Below are 20,155 nucleotides of genomic sequence, written 5' to 3'. Positions count from 1 at the left end.
GAATGCTAAGGCTCTGTGTCTATCTGCTGGATATGAGTTAACTGTTTGCCAACACTTTCATACCACAGGGCTGAAGCCTGATCTTGACGACCTTTAAAATATCAGCAGGCAGATAGCTTCGTGTATTGTAAAGACAGGGACACAGCTATATCCATAATACCAGCGTTGTAACTGCTGCTTCACACACACACACAGAAATGGCAGGAGGAGGTTAGGCACACACAGCGGCGCAGAGCTCATACTAGTGTTTTGAAGACGGAAATTAAAACCGTGAAACAACCTGTTGACTTGACATCTGTCAGTCGGCCCTTTTCCCGAGAATCACGTGTTATGTGGGCGGGCGGAGAGTATAAATGAGCCGCTCCCCAGCTGTGCCATACAGTAAGCGGCAGTCAGCGCAGTTAGCGCAGCCCGTGGAGGTACAGTGTCTCCGGGCGTCGTCCTGTTCACTTTACCGACAGCAACGACAACAGCGACAGTAACGACAGATACAAGGTAAATCATTTTGTTGTCTGTGGGAAGAAAGTGTGATGTTTTGTTAAAGCACGGAGTGGGTGTGTGCGCGTATGATGCGTGTGTGCGTGCGTGTGTTCAGGTAGCAGCTTCAGAGGTGTCATTTTTTCACCTTAAATTATTATTATTATTAAAATGTCGCAGAGAAATGACTGTCGGGGCTGTTTTGCTTGTTGTTGTGAGTGAGCTGTTATGTGACGACGTGAAGGGGAAAGTCCGGCTTTTTGCAGCGCTCATTGTTGTGTGTGTGTTCGACATCCTAGTTAAAGCTTTAAAAACTTTTTGTTTCTGAGAAAACACACAAAAAAACGGCACTTTCACTTGTTCACCCCCATTTCATGCACTATGTGCTATATAAATGAATATGTCCTTATAGACTTCCATATCAACGTTGTTTACCTTTGTCCCACACAAAGTAAATATTGTCTGAGCAGAAAATATCATGTCATATCCAAACATGGTCACTGTTTCTGTAACTAACATGTTACAAAATCTCATTGCACTGTACAACCTGTACGATTCTTCTTCTTCTTCTTCTTCATGTATCTGCAGATGGCCCAGTGGAAGGAACTGCTGAGGCTGAACTTACTCCAGGGTCCATTGACCCAGATCTATGAGATGAAATTCCCAAGACACATCCGCCACTCCCTGTGTTTCATCATAGAGAGCCAGGACTGGTAAGACAGACAGTCTGAGGAGTGTTCATGTTGCATGGCTTTGAGAGGGGTGAGCAGGGACACAGCTGATACAGTGGCACTCTTTCCTGAGTCGGCGTCTATCATGCTTAGATGGTGCATTTTACATACATTTTGCTTGATTAAGTTACCTAAAAAACAAAATTTAATTAATACACACACACACACAGAGCACAAAGCACAGAGCGGGGACACAGTGAGTCCCCACAGTTCTGCTTTTTTCTTTTCCCCTCTTGGTTTAACTGGCACGTTTACTGACAGATGATATGTTTTATTTTGTGCACACTAGATATTAACTTCCACATACAAAAACGAAAACACACACCTTAATATAGTGTTTAATCTATTTAATTAATATATAACAACTATAATAAATTTAAAAAAGAGGAAATGTAGATGGAGAAAGACACAAGCCCAAAGGCAATGTATCTTTTCTGTTGCTCTGTGATAGGGATTTGGCTGCTGTGGATGAAGATAAAGCACACGCTTGTTTCCACTCACTCCTGGAGTATTTGAAACAGCAGTGGAACCTTTCCCTCCAGGAGAACAACATTTTGCAGGGGCCTGATTTTCCAGGGATCAGCGAGTACTTGGTGGTAAGGAAGACGTGCTGTAACATGGACTGAACATGGTAGTGCAGTGTCACATTTGAGATGATGGTTGTTTCTGGGAACATCCTCGGCTGAACTGTACTTCTTATTTAGAGGACAGACACAACTTTTCTTTCTTGTTGTTTGGATTTTAATTTTATTTGTTTTAAATTCAGAAACACTTTCAAGATGATCCACAGCGCTTGGCTGCAATCCTCTCTGAATGCCTGCAGGAGGAAAAGAAAATCCTGGCTTCAGCCTCTGAGCAACAGGTAGAGTGAAGTCTGGATTTAAGGTTGATCAAGTGCAGAATAGAAACCGATATTTGTTATGCTCTGCGTGTCTAACGGAGCATCCTGTAATGGTTCAAGAGCCACACACTGTTAGCATAGCAGAGTCTGGTTTATAAGAATGGCCAAAGACCAAAGACTTCAAAAGAGTGAAGGAAATATCTTTGTGTCCATCAGAGTTGTAGCAGTCCAGCTGTGGAGAGAGCTGAACAAAAATGGAGAGAGCTGGACAACGCAGTCAATGAACTGAAAAGGCAGACATCGGTAAACTCACTCACTTGGTCTGATTTACACAGTTGTTTGCTGGTTTGTATTTCAGCTGACAGTCATCCTGGGAAAACCATACGTCGCTCTTTCTAAACTCGTGAACTTAAACTTTAATGCAGGAGATAAAGAAGGAAATAAAGTCACTGGAGGTCCTGTATGAAAACCATGACTACATACAGAAGGCCTGGCAAAGCAAAGGTACGGTAGGAGACGTAAAGAAACAGGTGGCAGGTGTGGTGTGAGTTCATGCTTCATTTTTATCTCATTTGTCATTGATCAGTGGAGCAGTGCACTGAACTGGCCCAGTCCATTGCTGCTGTGAAAGAGAAATGTCTGGAGCAGGCCATTTTCATCGTCCGAACAAATCAGGTACTGTAGATGCTTCTTTGGTGAGTTGTTGTTGACTCGGCACAAGCTTTCATGTTTTAAGCAATTTAAAGGGGAAGTCCATCATTAGAGTCTCTTCAATCAAAGTTCTTTTAAAGCTGAAGCATATCACTGATGAGCGGTGCAGCAAACTGTATTACTGCTAAGCATTTAACAGTTAAACAATGGTTTATTTGAAATGTAAAATTAATAATAATTAGATATTCCTCCACTCAGACGTAATGCTTAACCTTATTTCTTTCTTGTAGTTGGTGCTGCTGGAGATGGTGAAGATTTTAAAACAGGCGGAGCAGATCATCAGCACTCTGACTGATGTGGAGCTGCCTGAGTGGAAGCGCAGGCAGCAGATGGCCTGCGTTGGGAGTCCGGTCGACACCTGTCTGGACCACCTCCAGAAGTGGTACGAACTCATGAGTTCCACAGAGCTACGCTGGTTTTTCCTCATTTCATGTTGAGGAGGATGCTTTGCGTGTCTGATACGTAGGTGTGCCTGCGTGTGCTCATGTTCAATGTGCAGGTTCACAGGTGTGGCGGAGGTGCTAATACAAGTACGCCAGCAGCTGCTCAAACTACAAGACCAGAGCAAGAAATACAACATCACTGATGCCTCCAGCCTCCCTGACGAAACGGAGAAATTTGCACTGTCCTTGCTCACAAAACTTCTTACAAAGTAAGACATGACATGAGGACTTTTCTTTGTTATATACAGTACACACACACACACACACACAGACTTTCATATTGTTGATTTGTTTTGTCTTGGCCTTACATTGCAGTGCTCTAGTGGTTGAGAAACAACCCGTCATGTCCAGTATACCACAGCGACCTCTGATACTTAAGACTGGCGTGCGGTTCACAGCAGGAGTGAGGTAAGGCTGCGCTTCACACGGATGGTAGCTAACACAGAACTGATGAGTCTTAAGTCTTCTCTAGCAGCGTTAGCAGCAGCAAAGTGTTGCTTTAATCCATATCACAGCGACTGCTTTTTCTGTTAAATCACTGTCATCTCAGTATTCTTACTATCAAATATGTAAGAATGTGGCTGTGTCATTGCTGTAGCTACTCTTAGAGTCCTTCTTTTATAGCCTGCCCCTCTGTGGAGACTGACAGCTGTAACCAGGCTGGATTCCATTCACCTTCTCCCTGCAGCATCATTAACTTCTACTTCATCTGTATCCAAACAATCGTTGCTTCACCAGTAAAATGCAAAATACAAGCCTGTATGGAATCAATGGCACGACACAGACAAAGCATATTCACGGTTTTTAAAACTATTTTTGGGGTGTATATTACAGAGGGATGACTGGGTGTAACGACCAGTCCAGGGTGTACCCCGCCTCTCGCCCGTAGTCAGCTGGGATAGGCTCCAGCTCCCCTGCAACCCTGACGGATCAAGTGGTATAGAAGATGGATGGATGGATGGATTGGGAGTAATGGGAGACAGTGGTTGTTAATTACTCCTGTCATCTGTTTCTTGTCTTCACAGGTTCTTAGCAAACCTCCCTGAATTCAAGTGCTTGCTCAAAGTCAAACCTGTATTTGACAAGTAAGTCAAAGTAACTGTGGGGATATTAGTACATTATTATTTTACATAAATACAAATCTTCCTTTTTTTAAATAAGCCCTTTTTAATAGCTGTTGTTTTCTGATAAACCATTTGCATCGTCTTTTCCCTAAAACCAAGGGATGTTGAAGAAGCGATGACTGTGAATGGGTAGGTACCAATTATTTACATTATCGTTCTACATTCTCAGAGAGTACTGCTTGATTTTTGGGTGTAGGCTCACTCTGATCTGATGGGGCTTGTTTTTTTTTAGGTTCCGTCACTTTGATTTCAACCGGGACAACAGTAAGGTGTTGGATGTGGACATGCCTGGTGAAGGCTTGCTGGCAGAATTTACACACATGGTATGAAACTCCACAGTCTGCTGAATTTAGACACTGAAGACATTTTTGTCTAATGGATGAACAAATAAACACATAGCTTTGTATTTAGGAACAGTATCATCACTTGAATCATATGATGTTGTACGGTATATAATCACTGCTTTCACTTAAACCTTTAAAACCTTTTTTTCCAGTCACTCAAGGAATGCAAAGTAAGAAGCAAAGGATCATGTGAGGTAAGAGCTCCCCCCCCCCACATTACTTCTAAGTGCTTTGCAAATGATTATTCTACAAGATTTTTAATTTCCTCCGTTATCAGAGTCGCCTGGGAGTCACTGAAGAACTCCACATCATTAAGTTTGTGACGGTGATTCAGCACGCTGGACTGAGCTGTAACATCGAGGTGAGTGAACGTGACATTTAAATTCCAGTCAGAGGCCGTTTCACGTTCACTTTCAAAAGAAATTGTGCTCTGCTGCTAAACGTAAAGTATGAATCCTGCTCTGGTGTTCAGGCCAGCTCCCTGCCTGTGGTTGTCATCTCCAGTACCAATCAAATCCCCAGTGCCTGGGCCTCCATCATGTGGTTCAACATGTTGTCCACCAGCGAACCGAGGGTAAAGCCATCACACCTCAACACAACAAAAAGACAAAGTCAGGATCTGTGTACCTGCATGTTAACAGCTAGTCTTAAATCCATGGTCACGGTCACATCCCTGGATTCAGCGTCTTTTGTCACTGCAGCAAAAAGAAAACAGTGTTAAAACTTTAATTTTGTTCTCTAGAACCTGTTGCTGTTTGTCGACCCTCCTCCACTCACCTGGCAGCAGCTGTCACAGGTTCTGAGCTGGCAGTTTTTGTCTGTGGGCCAACGAGAACTGGATGAAAACCAGCTCTCCATGCTAAGAGACAAAATTGTGGGTGAGTATTTGGCTACTTCTTCCACTGGATTGAACCATGCAGCTTTCTAGTGTTAGCTTGCAAAATACTAATCAGTACTGGCTTTCTGTGTATGTTAAAGGAATAGTTTGACATTTTGGGAAGTGCACTTCTTACCTTTCTTTGCTGAGAGTTAGATGAGGAGGTTGATCCCTCTCATGTCTGTATGATCAATATGAAGCAACTCGACTAACTCACAGCAAGAAGGTGTAGTTTCTAAAATGTCGAGCTGTTCCTTTAAAACACTTTTGCTGTCAACTATCAAGTATGAGTTAATGTTCATCAGTAGGATTCCAGATAAAGGAGTCAGTCACTAATCAAGTTTTTATATAAACTATATATTAAATTAAACTTTCATCGCTGTCATGGCTTGAATAGATGTAAGATATAAAGGGTGATGTGTTCATTTCTCTATTTCTCAGGTTATTTTTGTGACATTTCTTTATGTGACTTCACAGATGATCCTAATGGTCTCGTTCAGTGGAGCAGGTTCTCCAAGGTGAATGTTGAGCCACGGTCCTTGCCCTGCTATAGTTATACACAGTTGGTACAACCTGTTCGACGTATGTGTGTTTGAATGCTCTTCACATGTTGCCTGTTTGTTTTCCTGTGTGCCAGAATGAATGTGCCTGGATTTGGATCGATGGAATCCTGGATTTGATCAGAAGACACTTGGTGGATCTTTGGCGGGATGGGTAAGACGTGTCTTCAATCATCTTGCGATGTTTCAGTGTATAATTGTGTAACCACTGTGGATGGGGATAAAGTCACTACGCTTCCCAGTTAGTTAGCGTCTTGTTATATATTTATATATTATATATTGTGCTCATGGGTTTTCAGGTACATCATGGGGTTCGTGAGCAGGAAGACGACACAGGTCCTGTTGCAGGAAAAACAGACCGGGACCTTTCTGATCCGCTTTAGCGAGAGCAACAGAGATGGAGCAATCACTTTCAGCTGGGTTGAACACTCTGGTGGTGGTATGTTTTAACAACACAGGTCTGTCAGGGCCAGTACTTTTGGTACTGTTCTTGACAGTTTTCTTGGTTGTTCCTGGCAGCTTTGTGTAGACAAACATGAAGCTTCAGAGCTGCTGCTGCTCTGCTAACATGCTGCTTACACTACGCCTTCTGTGCAGACACAGCCTCAGATAAAAATAGCCCAAACAAACCACCATGATGATGAGAATACAACGATACAATCGATTATTTGCTTCTTCTTCTTCTTCTTATGGCACGCTGCTGCTGCCTCTGATCATCTGTCCTGTGTTGAATGAAATGATTTCAACGTCAGACATGTAGATTCTTACCTTCTTGTGTTTGCTCACTTTTCTCTCTATATGTGGCTCCCTATAGAGACCCATGTGCATGCAGTAGAGCCCTACAGCAAGAGGGAGCTGATGGCCATGTCCCTGCCAGACATTATTTACCTCTACAGTCTGAGTGTGCAGGGGAGCATGACCAGGAATCCTCTGATCTATCTTTACCCAGACATCCACAAGGACGTTGCCTTTGGACGCTACCGAACCATCTCTGGTATTTTCTCTTGCCTGTGCAACAATAGACAAACAGAAATTTGTTCTGTTATGTATTCTTGCAGAAACATATTGTCTAACACAACCAGTGCTGCATGATACTGTGCTGATTTGAAGCCCTTCACTCTCTCTAACATTTAATGACTAATGGATGTACAGTATAATGTTATGTCTCTATTCATGCAGAAAAGACATCGAAAAAGGACATAGATGGCTACATTGACAGAAAACTCGTCCCTGTCTCAGTGTAAGACAATAATAATTAAACCAAAAAAAAAAAAGTAAATGTCATGTATCACAAATATTAAACCATGCTATATAGTAAAATTCTGTCTAAATGTTTCTGTCTGTGTTGTCTTTTGTTGTCTACAGCTATCCTACACCACCTCCATCCCCACCTCAGGAGATGCACATGGACATTGAAGCAGACATGAGTGTAGGTTTGACATTTAAAAGCTAATTTCCCACCTCTGATTTAAAGCTTCACTCAATGATATTTTTGGCCACTTGGGGGCAGTAGAACCAGCTGCACATTCATTTGGAGTTGTGCTTCTGGAAACACCACAAACTCAAAAGTCCAATATTCGTTCTTGTTTTAACGTTTGGTCTCCACTGACTCCTGTCTGGCTCTTTAGCTACTAAAGGCTCCGCTGTTTAACAGCTAGTTGCTGACTGTGTGGTGGCAGACAGGCAGTGTACAGTGGGTTGTTGTTGTTGTTGAGAGATGAGGCCAAACACCAGGGGGTGTCCTGAAAACTCTGCACCATCCCTGAGCTGAGGGAAACTCTTGAGTTTCCTATTCCAGAAACAGAGATCTCTTCAGTTCGGCGTTGCCATGGTGAATCGTATCAGAGATGACTGATCTAACTCCAGCTGTTCTGGATCAGGGTTAGTCAGATCAGTTCAGAGTGAGCTCTCTGGAGCAGGCCCCAGAAATGAGCTCATCATCATCATCATCATCATCATCTCTCACATCACCACCACCATGAAGGGCATCTCTCACATCACACATGCTGCAGTCATGTGATCCATAGTGCAGCTACACATTTGATTTTCTTTGTTTGTGAGAGCTTTACTCTGCAGTGAATTTAAACCCAGTCTTTTTCTTTCATGTAGACAGAGGATCATCAGCTGATTCAGGAGCTCTTCAATGACATCCTTGATTTACCTGAATCTCCTATCTTCTGGGCTTATCAGAACACGCCTTCCACTCAGACCTACTTTTTCAGTCCCAGCAGCCCACTCTGCTGAAACTGAAACTGGGCCAGGTCGTGATCACCATGGACAACTTTACTCCTCAGCTGTAATACAATATGGAACTGCACAATCCAAAATACAAAACAAGAAAACAGGTCACTTGCTATAGAAAAAGAAATGTAATGAAAACACTGGTCAGTATGTGTAGGAGGAGTATTCGACTGTATATTAAAATAAATATGTGTTGATTAAATTTACAGGGGAGTTCAGATTCTGCTAAATGCATATAGATACTACAAAAAGATACGAGTACTGTTAAGATATTTGGACAATGTAAGTTTTTATTTTTACAAGTGTGTTTGTCTTTTTTTTATGAAGTCGAATATTTGCTTTCTTTCTGTATATGTAGAATATGAAGCAATAGATGAAAATCCTGCTGCTGTGGATAAAAATGACAATACTGTACTGTACTGTTTTTTTTTTTTTTACTTTTGTTTATTAAAATAAACATTTGAATGCATTCCACTACCAGAGGAAATAACATCAGCGTTACACTGTGCGGAACCAATATTTAGAATTTTCTTTATACAGAGAAAAGAACAAACACATTCAGTGGTCCTACGTCTCAGCCGCTTGTTTTCAGGTTTCAGGGAGAAAACCTCAACATCAGCCTCCTCAAATATTCAGCACATCACAAGTTTCCAGTGATGGACAGTACCAAAAACTGCTTTTAGGAATCAGGGAACTGTGAGGGAAAACATTTAATCACAAGGTCAAAGAGCTGCAGAGAACATTACAGTTTATGTTGTATTATTTTATATTGTAGTCCTTGCCCATATTTTCAGCACTTAAATAAGTGCAGTCCTATAAGCAACAAGCGTCACTGAAGGTTCACCTGCTGAGTCAAACGTATAATTCAATACATGAGGGAGCTGAATCGTCTGAATAGTTTTTCCCTTCACTGTGGACTTTGTGCTTGTTCTTCTCGGTTTTTCAAGCTGAAACTCCAAGAATCACTGTTCTAAAGTTCAAGCTGTCAAACTTATTTTGAAAGAGACTATATATGTGAAACACACACACACATACACACACTTACTCACTATTGGTCCAAAGTTTTAGAACGCCTCCATTTTCCAGCTGTTATTTAAATGTATTTAATCCAATGTCTCAGTGTTTCTGAGATTAAAACACTTGGAGATTTTTAAAAACAAAGAATCATTGAATCTTCTTGTTGAACTAAATTAAATTTTAATTTTTTGACTCATTCAGCAGCTGAACACACTTATGATGATGTTTCTTAACAAATCAAATTGTTCAGAAAGTTTGTCCCAACACTGTTGCAGAAGTTTCCACAAATGTGTTGCACCTGCAGGTTGCTTTGTTTTCATCCCAAACCAGCTCCGTGTGGTTCAGGTCTGGAGACTGTGCTGGTCTTCATCATGTGAAGCCACCGTCTGCTTCTGTTCTTCTAATGTTTTGGGTCATTATCTTGCTGTAGGATGCAGCTCTGACCAACCAGTCTGTCTGTCTTTGTTACTTCAGTATACCGTCCTACTTCCTGCAGTACAGTGTTGTCCTCATAAAGCATCAGTCTGTTCCCACACTGTCTTTGTACAGACAGAGAGTTTGTAAGTCATCAGCTAAAGTTGGGTCACCTGTAGGAACTGTTGGCTTTAACTTTCAAGGCGTCATTACTTCCACTGCTGCAGGTAAGCTGTGAGTTAACCAGGTTAAAGACCAAGAAATTTTAAAGACTTGGGTAGTTTGCCACTGACCTTTGTACCATATAAGCTTGTTCACTGGACATTAGCTGCTGAAAAAAAAACCCCTGGATAAATGGAGATGTTCTAAAACTGACCAGTAGAATATATTCCAGTTTTCAGGAAACAGCACCACAGTGAGACCGTGAAAAACTGCCTTTTGGAATGTTCCAGCATAACTTGAGGCCTGTGTGTTAACATGTTTTTGTTCTCACAGTACATTCATAAACACGGATTTGGGTTAGATCTGAATGAAGCAGCATAAAAAGCTCAAATCTAAAGCTTTGGGAAAATCAGCTGGGTAAGAATTACAGCCAGAAGACCAGACTGATGATGGTCATGGTCAGTAATTATGATTAACTTTCCTAGTGCTGCTGAAATTGTTGTGTGCAGGGAAGCCCGACACCAGCAGCCTGCAAGAAAAGCAGTTTGCAAAAATATATATTCTGCCTAAGGAGCCACAGAATTAGAGGAAGAATTTGTTTGCTAACATTATTGAGGGGAAGGGATGGAGGATGGAGGGAGGGGGAGCAGATGACCCACCTGATTTCGAACATTATTATTATTATATATTATTATATTAGCAACATTCTTTTTCAAGTTTAAAAATGAAATGAAACACACAGAAAAATGTAACTATCCCAACAAAAATAAAGGGATGTGCCTTTATCGCAAATGCAACAAATAACACGCGCCTACGTCTCGAATTTCACACATTAAAAAGCCTCCCTGTGAAATAAATACACACTGCTACTATTGCAAGTGTCGCCACTGAAAAATACATTCAGAATACAATCTCCCAGTGACTTCAAAGGAGGTCTGAAGCTTCAGAAAAACCTGCTGATGCCCTCACAACAGTCAGGAGAACAACGGGAGAGCAGATGCAGAACTGCAGCGTTCACATGATGCCTGCTGGTTTATACACGTCAACACAATCAGAGACACATCATACGATTTGTACCACCACTTCCAAACACTTCACTATCTCACGAAACGGACACAGAGTGTTACCAAAATATTACCAGGTAGAGAAGAGAATATATATATTTATATATATATATGTATATTATTAACAGAACTCTACTGCAACTAAACTAATACACTATCCTGTGAGAGCACTAATGTGTTTCACAGTACTGACAGTACAGATTAACATGAGTGTTATACTGTAAACATTGCATTACAGATTTTTAGATATTGTCTGATTTGTTTGATAAAGAGCTCACACACACAACACACATTACATTATGACAGAGGTGGGCGGGTGGCTGGGGGTGGGGGGAGGAGGGGGGGTGAAGAGGGGCAGTGATATACAGCCAGGAAACAAATCACAGCAGGCAAAACACAGCAACAGAGACTAATTCAATAACTAATAATAACCTTAAGTATTGCAGATGTGTGCAGCAGGTCTACAGCAGACTGTCCAGGCTCTTCTCAGCGCTCTCCTTGTCATCGGCCCCAGCAGGGGGCGGGCTGTATTTGTCGTGGTACTGCTGCAGGATGGTGACCACATCGTGGTGACCGAACTGCACGGCTTCATCCATCGGCGTGTTCCCCCACCTGTACAGAGGAAGCATTGATATGTGTTAAAGAAAGGAAACAAGGAAACATAGGGTCAACACACCTCTACATGCAGGAGGAAACACTAACTCTATTTAAAGAAGAGCAAACTCCTACACCTGTGTTCTTTTTGTCTGGCACACTCCCACAGCCCTTTGAGACGAGCCCTGTAAAAACCCCATGACAGGTGGTGTCATCATGGTAAGTTCCCTGGTTGGGAAATGTTAATGTACAGTATGAGACCTAATGCTTTCCTCGGGGGGGGTTGTTATTCTTCCAGTGAAATATAACGGGTGGGTTGTATGAGACACTTTAATTCATTTACAAAAAAAAATGAATGAAGACCATGTCCCATGTGTCTAAGCATCACCTGATACCAAAAACACTGTTTATGTGTTTCACAAATCAAGATGGAAGACATGATAAATAAAGTAAAACAAAACAAAGACATGCAAACTAAATGTCAGCAGAAGACAAACGAAATAAAAAGGGATTAAACAGAGAATGTTGCATATCAATGAATAAAAGATGAATGAATGACACTTATATTTTAAGACAGGCAGTTAAGGAAAGTCCCCTGAACATCTCTAAACATGTCTGTGTGTTTCTGAAGTGTAAGAGATGACCAAACTGATATCATCGGTCAGATGTTTCCTCTCTGCTGCTCTGGTGTTAAAACTGATAAAGCCTTGAAATTATATTTTACATTTCATATTAAGTATCTCACGTAACATTGTGATGCCCTGGACTGACACAAGCAGCTGCATGGGGATGTACAGTAATCCAGAAATCTATAATATTATGCTTAGGGAAGCCGAACCCACACAGATAAACAGTGGGACAACAAAATATGTCCTCCGTCAAAGGAAATAGTGCATGCGGCAGGCTATCACTAAAACCTAAGACAAAGCATTGAGGTGGATAGAATGGGCGTCATGTAGAAATTCTTCTACACAAAAAGAACAAGCGATTGATGAGATACAGGCTGTAAGAAAGAAAACGGTGAGGACAGAGAGTCCAGGCTCACCTGTCTCTGGGTACTGGGTTCACCTTGCAAGCCTCCAGCAGGAAGCGGACCACTTCTGTGTGCCCTGAAATCACAGCAGACGTTGGAAATATGTGAGCAGATATGTGAACAAATACTTCAAACACACAGAAGTGACACGTTTCAGTCTTTCCACCAGATGATGAACCTGCTGCACAGATTTGTTCCACCTCATCCCAGAGGAGCTGGACGGGGCTGAGATCTTCTGAACCTGGCTTTGTGCACAGGGGCTACTGTGATGCTGAAACATGGTGGACTGGTTAGACTGGTGTGTGAGGCCCATGGAATAACAAAGTGTGTGTGAGACTGACAGGTCGACGTTAGGTTGCCTGTTACCTTCAGCTGCTGCCACGTGGAGGGCCGTTCTGGAGTCATAGTCCCTCTGCTCCATGTCCATGGATGACAGTGCAAACCTACACACACGCACACATACACATACAATGGACCGAACCAACTTTCTGAGTACTATTACTCTCATTTTTAAAAAATAAAAATACGTTTTATTTGCCAATATCACAGGTTATGGCTGAAACAGAGGAACACGGTAATCCCCTAAAATGAATCTAACTTTTTTTCAACTTTCAAAGGTTCCACTTGCTGCCACTAGTAGTCACCAAAGAGCAAGAGCTGCCTCATTTAGCTATGAGAGAAAAGCATCATCAGGGAGTCGTAGGATTCATTATAATAATAATAAAAACGTGTGATAACCCTGTCTTCATGTCAGGCCAGTGTTACAGGTTAGTAAGAAAAGGTGACTGTGTGAGCTGTTCACCTCCTCAGGGCAGAGACGTCTCCTGTGTAGGCAGCAAACAGCAGGTTGATAACAGACTTGACCTGTGGACAGAGACAGAGACAAAGAGAAAAGATTTGCAGAAGGACCACAGAGTCACTGCCACCACACCAACTCCAGCAGTTTGGAGGAACAGCAAAAAAAATATACCATTTGCATGAAGGTACAAATTCCTTCCTGTTTAACTGATGTAAGACGTTTCATTTCTGAGCAGCACTGGGACGATTTAATAACCTTAGACAGGATTTTACCTCCCTGTAACAACCAAACCTGATCGAAGCGTTTTTCTTTGAAGATGATGTACTTATTTAAATGTGAAAGAGAAGTCATCTCGGCTAACTACTGTCACAAACAAAGCTACACCTGCACAACTATGGAAACAATTCAACATCACACAACTGAATATTATATAAACACAGAGATCCCTGCATCAGTTAAGACTTACCATCACCGAGGAATCAATCAGTTCCTATGAAACTCAAAAGAGTTGAACAAAGGAACATTTAGAATGTAAAAAAAAATAAAAATAAAAAAATACCGAGAGGTGATAGTACACTTTTTAACAGTGTAGCAGAGTTAACCATTACCCAGTATCTGCATTGTCAGTTTACCTGCATATTATTCTCTGGATTAATTGGTTAAATAACTGGTCTATGAAACACCAGAAAACAAACAAATGTCCTTTATAATTTCCCAAAGTCTAAATTTTTTTTTTTTTTTTAATTTACTGTTTGGTTTGACCAAAATCTAAAGACACTCAGTTTGCTCTCATGGAGGAATATTCACATACTGCAAAGCTAGAACCAGTGAATATTTAGAACATAAATATATATATATATATATATATATATATATATATATATATATATACACACATAAATATTTAGGCCCAAAAATTATTTTTCAAATCTATTGATATATTATTTGTCTTATTGTTTTGGAGGATGAGCTGGATTTAAATCATCTCTTGATTTGTGTGGACAGTGTAAGTGGATTTAAGCTAACAAAGTACAGGGGGGCATCAATGTTAAGCTCTCAGCAGTGAGCCCGACTATGCACACATACACACATGGCAAGAAGAAGCACGACAAACTACAAGGCAGACAGCCAACACTTCAGCCCACGCGGTGCAAGCAATACAACTGAAAACAACAACACAACAAACACTTCAGGTACTGAAGCAAACAAGAATAAACAGCCTGTAAAAAGATGCTGTAAAACTTAAAGAGTAACATAGCGCCCTCTGAAAATCTTTGCTGACCTCCAGTGGTTTAACCTCTCACCTTGCTCCAGTGACGTACAGGTGTACTCCATCACCGTTGGGTGCGGTTACAGGTTGAACAGAGCACATTTACCAACACAACCAGGCCTGATGCTGAGTGTGGACCCTGAAACAAGGCCAGCAGCCGAAATACAGCAACACTTTGTGCCACACAAGCCCCCAAAGCAAAAGCAAAGCCAGGGCTCATTTCCCTCTTTCACTGTTTCATTTAGTTTTTTTTCTTTGAGCATCATTTCTTTTCTTTCAACTTAAAGTTACTTTTCCTTCTGTAGTTGCGTAAACTTCCAACGCCACACTCTCATCTCAAGTCTTTAGTTTAGCTCCAGCTCTCTCACACTGCCTGGGTCAGAGTAGTTTAGTAAAGTTTATTCTTTTAATTTTTATATTGTGTCAAAGTTACAGCTCGTGTGTTTAGCTCTCACTAACTGATGTGTATAATATGAATCTAGGCAGCAAAGGAGCATCAAATGAGAATCTCTTCAGGAAAAGGTGGAGGTCGTTGTTCAGGAACAGTTATGGGCGCAGAGGACAAGATGTCAGATAACAGTGCTTTATTGGATTTTATACAAGGGACCCCAAGGCAACAAAAATCTTAACACCACTTTGACTGTCGTGTCTGCAAGTCCATCACAGCCCCCCCATAAAAAGTTTATGCTCAGAATTGTGAAGGACAAATTTAGGTCTTCATGCAGCGTTGTTCTCTGAGCAGACAGGACAGTTCATGAGTTTATGGAGACTTTACTTACAGAATTACAACCATGAGGACAGAGAACAGAAATCAAAACATACAGACGTTTGACAGTCATCAGTCATGAGCTTGGAACTGTATGGTTTCATCTGCTAAACGTTTTTTTTTTTTTTTTTATTTATCTTTTATTGTTGCCTCTGTAACTTTTAAACTGTTTTTTTTCTCAACCTCACCATTAAATCTTTGGCAAAAAGAGCTGCTTTAAAAATGATGCACAAATGAAAACCTAATATCCGACCAAGACATTAGAGAACCTTACAATTCCAAGGTCACCAAACAGCAATGGTGGTGAGTTTTTAAATTCATATGCAACTTCCATCTCACAAGGGATAAAATTTATGACACAAATCAACATAAATAAAGACATGTGAAAGGAAATGAAATGAACTGAAAACTGATCACATGACAAAAGGAAAAAGACATTTATCAAATCATACAAAAATATATTCATGCAAGAGGGAGAATGACAATTCATAGCCAAAAAAAAAACCCAAAAGAAAAGAAAAAGAAAACACCAAGAAATATTACATACATGAAGTGAGCCATGAAAATGTCATGATTTTAATGGAAATACTCGTAAGTCATTCAAAAGCCCTTCTGTCACAAGTCTGATTGCAGAGTGATAATCACAGGAAGAGAAGGGTTACTGATTACAAGCTGCCAGTAATACAGCTCATTGACCCATTAACCAAAGCAAAGTGGAACAGATCAGACTATCGGCTCTGATTGGCTGCAATAAAGGTCAAGCCAGTCAGTCGTGTCAGTACTGGTCTGGTCCAGTCCTGTGACGTGCAGGCACCGCATTTTAGATTTTGTGCCCAGTGAGGGGGAAAATACCCTGTAGCAGCAAAGAAAAGAAAGACTTGCTCATCGTTCCAAATGAGAGACTGATTCCCTTCATTCACGTTTCTGACCGACTGACTGACTGACTGACGAAAAAAAAAAAAAAAGAAGACAGCTGAGGCTGAAACTCAGCCTGAGATGAGATACTATAATGAAAGCTACCTATCACATCTGAAGGAGTTGATCCCACAAACTGTGGCCAGTATTTGCAGCCATGACTCATTTAACTGAAAAAAAAAAACAAAAAAAACTATAATGAAGCTGACACACACACCTATTGTGTGACTGTATGTATGTGTTGTAACTATACTTGTACTGATACAAGTATGTTTCCGCTTCGACATGCAGGTGAATGGATGCATGTGCCGCTTCTCGTCTTTCAAACTTCTTCCGTTTTGACGCACGCGTGTTTCCTGACAATCCCTCATGGCATTTGCTCGCCACTGTCAACTAGGACATTTACATGCACTTAAGTGACACTGCAGTAATGTGCTTACTGTAAAATCTGTGAACACATGTAGCAGGTCAGTACTGCAAGCCGAGCAGAACAAAGATACGATGAAAATCTTACGGATTATAACTTTTAAGAAACAGGGACACTGTCCCACTAATACCTCCTGCAGTACTTTCTGGAGTCCACTGCAACCTTTAGCAGAAAGCAACAAAGTAAAGCAGCCAACAGCCCTAACTCCACACACTGCCTACTGTGGGAAACACTAAGAGCAGGACAGAGGCCTCTGAATACTTTGTACCTCCACACAAGAAGATCAGACGCTCGACAACAGAAAAAGATAATAGAAAAAGTCCATGACTTTAAAAAAAATAAAATAAAATAAAATAAAATAAAAGACTTCTCACCACGTGGCAGAGTAATAATGGGGTATTATTGTCAAACGCCACACACCAACTTTACAGTTTCAACAACGACTGAATAACAGACAGATAAAAGGTCCCCTCCCCCTCTGAGTACAGTCACAGTAGAGCGACATCTAAGGCATCTGCTGACATGACATTCATGTGCAAGTATTTCTATTTCCTGGAGGAGATAATATCATAAATTTGGAACGTCTGAAGTGTATATTCACACATTCTGGTCTGCAGAGGATCACTCGTGTGCAGACACATGGCTGAAAGCTATATACACAGCCGCTAATACGTACATTCATAAGCTCAGTGAATTACATCTATGGAAAGAAGTTTCAAAAATGTACCACCTTACCTGACGAGCAACACTTTAAAAGAGAACTTTAAAAACAATACTGGATAAATGTGAGTGTGCTTGCATACTGACACTCAAAGTATAAAGATAAACGTTTCAGGATCAGTGGGCTTGATGCTTCTGATGCAATTTGATAACACCTATTTGATATTGCAGTTCGAAGTTTGTTTCCCCCCCCTCTGAAGTCATGCTCTCCAAAAAACACTGCTGCAAGATGAAATGTCATAGCTGGGCATCCTTTGTAATTTGCTAGTGTGATACATTAGTTTCTGTGCCCGCGCTTTCACAATAGCGTATTTTTGTGCGCAGTGCAAACACAGAGTGATGGTTTTGGAATGCAGCCTAGATAAATCCCACAGTCACCTGCTCACTGCAGGACTACTTTTTGCCACCCAAACTCTACAGCAGCTCTGAATGCTGCAGCCAGTCCCCCCTGCCACACTCAAAAACAGCCTGTGGATTTACTCATCTCGCCTCTCTCCTGAGCTGTCTCCTTTTGGCTGAGCAAACTTTTATTTGCTTGTGTTGTATCAACACAGCCACACTGTCAGAAAAGTCAGCCCCGGCTGTGGTTCATCAAAAATCCTGAGGTAAGCTCAACCTGAAGTCCTGCTTTTACTGTAGTTTCTATTTTAATATGCTGTCTCTCAAACACTGCACAACAGATGCTTCTTAGCTTTGATTGTGTTTTTAGGTCCCTCAGTTTTGAGGACTCCAGCATATTCTGTAATAACACATAACACATTTATGGATGGGGGCAAAAAAATGATGCTATGAGCTATACAATATAATAACATACAAATGTGCAGTGCTGGTCCTAACAATCTTCTGCAACTGATTTTGATGCATACCACTTAACTCAGTGGTACGCATTGGATCGCACGTAAAGCACGACACAGCAACACAACAGGGCACCAGTAGCATATAGAAGCAGGTAGCAACAGAACAAAATATGTGAAAGATTCGCTGTTTACAGTGTGTGGTGAAACCTGCAGTGTTAAAAACAAAAAAAAAAAAAGTGTGTGGCTGGACCTGAGACTGTCTCAGATCCTTTCACTGTGAATGACCGGTGCATGTTCAGTGATAGACAGACACTGAGTCACTCAGGCCCGTCCCTCTCCTGTCTTTAAGACTTGAAGTAGGAAGCAGAACAATATATTTGGTTTAATAACTACATGTCAGTAAAATGTACGTGCTGTATCTAATGTGTAGTATTTTTTTTTTTTTTTTATAGCAGCTTTCAGTTTGCCAATGATGTCTGTATCTAACCAAATTCTCCGCTCACTTGCTTATCCTTCATAAACGACTGTTACCAGCTCATTAGTCAGCGAGCTGAACTGAACATCCGGCTATGTTTCAGTTCAGAGGGCGGGGCTACACAGTCAGAGCGCCGACAGAGCACTGAACAATCCTGTGAATGAAATCTGTCCATCACTGAACAGAAACCCCTGCACTGTTAAAAATCTTTTCAGAATTCAGAACTCATTTTGTGAAAATAAGAAATTTAGCCAAAGCACTGCTGCACTCAAGCCCATGCATTCACAGCTAATTGATATGTTACCAACCTTCTCCTTTGACCCAACGTCTTCCATTAGTGATCCAAAAACACATTACAGCCATTCTGATCACCTACTACATACATCAGCAACTGTACTGATGTGTTAATCATTAGAGTCTTAGGCCTCAGTGTGAACTACAGTAAGCAATCGTTCAAGGAAAGTAGTCTGAATGTATATTTGAGAACTGTTGGTCTAAAGGCTGACTGCACTGAAGCTCCACACATGCAAACGCATTCATACTAAATCTTTTTTTTCCTTTTTGCTAAAATAGTTCAATTCAACCATTAGCCTACATTTTTAAATAGGATTCTGTCCAAATGGAAAAAACAAAAAAACAAAACAAAAAATAAAAAATAAAAAGAATAACATTGCAATAAAGGGGGTGAGATGAGACAAGAGCCCAACCTGTACACTGTACATCAGATCCTACACACACACACTAAGGCAACCAGCAGGTGGAGGCTACGAGTCCATTTGGAATTCAGAGTAAAATAAACAAGCAGTAACTCATCCCATTTTTCCCCCCCTTCACAAATACAAACAAAAGAAACTTCCCAGTCCATCCACACAGTAACTGCTTCACAAGCAATAAATAATCCTCTGCATAATTTATATATAAATATGTAAGGGCAAGGAAAGTTGGTGGTGTTGTTGCAAGAAGTGGGGAGAGAGATCAAGCGAGGTGGGAGTTTGTGGGACAAGTGGGTCTCCTTTTCTTTTCTTTTTTTTTCTTCTCTCTCTTTCTTAAGTTTCACTCGCTGACATTGTCCATCCTATAGACTACAGTGGTGGAGCTGTCCTGGTGCGACTCAGTGGGAGACACCTTTTTCCACAGAGGGGCTTTCAGAGCTAGCTCTTGTTGGAGGCTCTCGTAATCCATGGGTCCGAAGGAGTACTGCTGTTTCAATTGACACGAAATACAAATTAGTCTCACTCCCTGTGAGGGTTTTTGTATGTGTATGTGGTGTGTGCTTTGCTGTGACATATTTTGAAAATAAATACAAAGTGAGAACCAGCGTGGGCCTACATGTGTTGTCATACTATTTGTCAC

At 41.1% G+C, this 20,155-nt stretch overlaps 2 protein-coding genes across 9 annotated transcripts in view; one reads left to right on the top strand and one right to left on the bottom strand.

Annotated features, from left to right (window-relative positions):
• The first annotated feature begins 384 nt into the window (after window positions 1-384).
• LOC121194774 (signal transducer and activator of transcription 1-alpha/beta-like) lies at window positions 385-8,823 on the top strand. Its single transcript, XM_041057798.1, has 24 exons — window positions 385-495; window positions 1,066-1,190; window positions 1,660-1,804; window positions 1,975-2,070; window positions 2,266-2,352; window positions 2,475-2,553; window positions 2,636-2,724; window positions 2,991-3,142; window positions 3,260-3,412; window positions 3,519-3,611; window positions 4,229-4,288; window positions 4,427-4,456; window positions 4,560-4,650; window positions 4,824-4,865; window positions 4,949-5,032; window positions 5,144-5,245; window positions 5,414-5,549; window positions 6,026-6,066; window positions 6,186-6,262; window positions 6,408-6,547; window positions 6,923-7,102; window positions 7,288-7,348; window positions 7,474-7,537; window positions 8,218-8,823. The coding sequence occupies exons 2-24, from the start codon at window positions 1,066-1,068 to the stop codon at window positions 8,350-8,352; spliced, it is 2,262 nt and encodes a 753-aa protein (XP_040913732.1). The 5' UTR covers window positions 385-495; the 3' UTR covers window positions 8,353-8,823.
• glsb (glutaminase b) overlaps window positions 8,788-20,155 on the bottom strand; it is a 32,554-nt gene continuing 21,186 nt past the window's right edge. For 3 of the 8 annotated variants that reach the window (XM_041057806.1, XM_041057811.1, XM_041057810.1), the window contains 4 exons: window positions 13,436-13,497; window positions 13,000-13,076; window positions 12,646-12,709; window positions 8,788-11,618 (listed from right to left, as the gene is read on the bottom strand). In XM_041057806.1, coding sequence (XP_040913740.1) covers window positions 11,468-11,618; window positions 12,646-12,709; window positions 13,000-13,076; window positions 13,436-13,497 — 354 coding nt within the window. In that variant the 3' untranslated portion in view covers window positions 8,788-11,467. Of the gene's footprint in view, window positions 11,619-12,645; window positions 12,710-12,999; window positions 13,077-13,435; window positions 13,498-15,582; window positions 20,003-20,155 lie in introns of those variants that run through there. The other 5 variants (XM_041057807.1, XR_005895408.1, XR_005895407.1 and 2 more) reach the window with 5 other exon arrangements.

Source organism: Toxotes jaculatrix, chromosome 15, assembly GCF_017976425.1.
Source record: "Toxotes jaculatrix isolate fToxJac2 chromosome 15, fToxJac2.pri, whole genome shotgun sequence".
NCBI classification, from domain to species: Eukaryota; Metazoa; Chordata; class Actinopteri; family Toxotidae; genus Toxotes; species Toxotes jaculatrix.
Note: the sequence above shows the minus strand (reverse complement) of the source record. Positions and strands in the feature narration are given on the sequence as shown.

What these genes read in the sequence shown, in the direction of transcription:
- LOC121194774 (XM_041057798.1), top strand. Translation starts at nt 1,066, where the DNA reads ATGGCCCAGTGGAAGGAACTGCTGAGGCTGAACTTACTCCAGGGTCCA. An exon ending in AGTGGAGCAGGTTCTCCAAG is followed by an intron (nt 6,067 to 6,185) that starts GTGAATGTTGAG and finishes CCTGTGTGCCAG; the next exon opens with AATGAATGTGCCTGGATTTG. An exon ending in GTGGATCTTTGGCGGGATGG is followed by an intron (nt 6,263 to 6,407) that starts GTAAGACGTGTC and finishes ATGGGTTTTCAG; the next exon opens with GTACATCATGGGGTTCGTGA.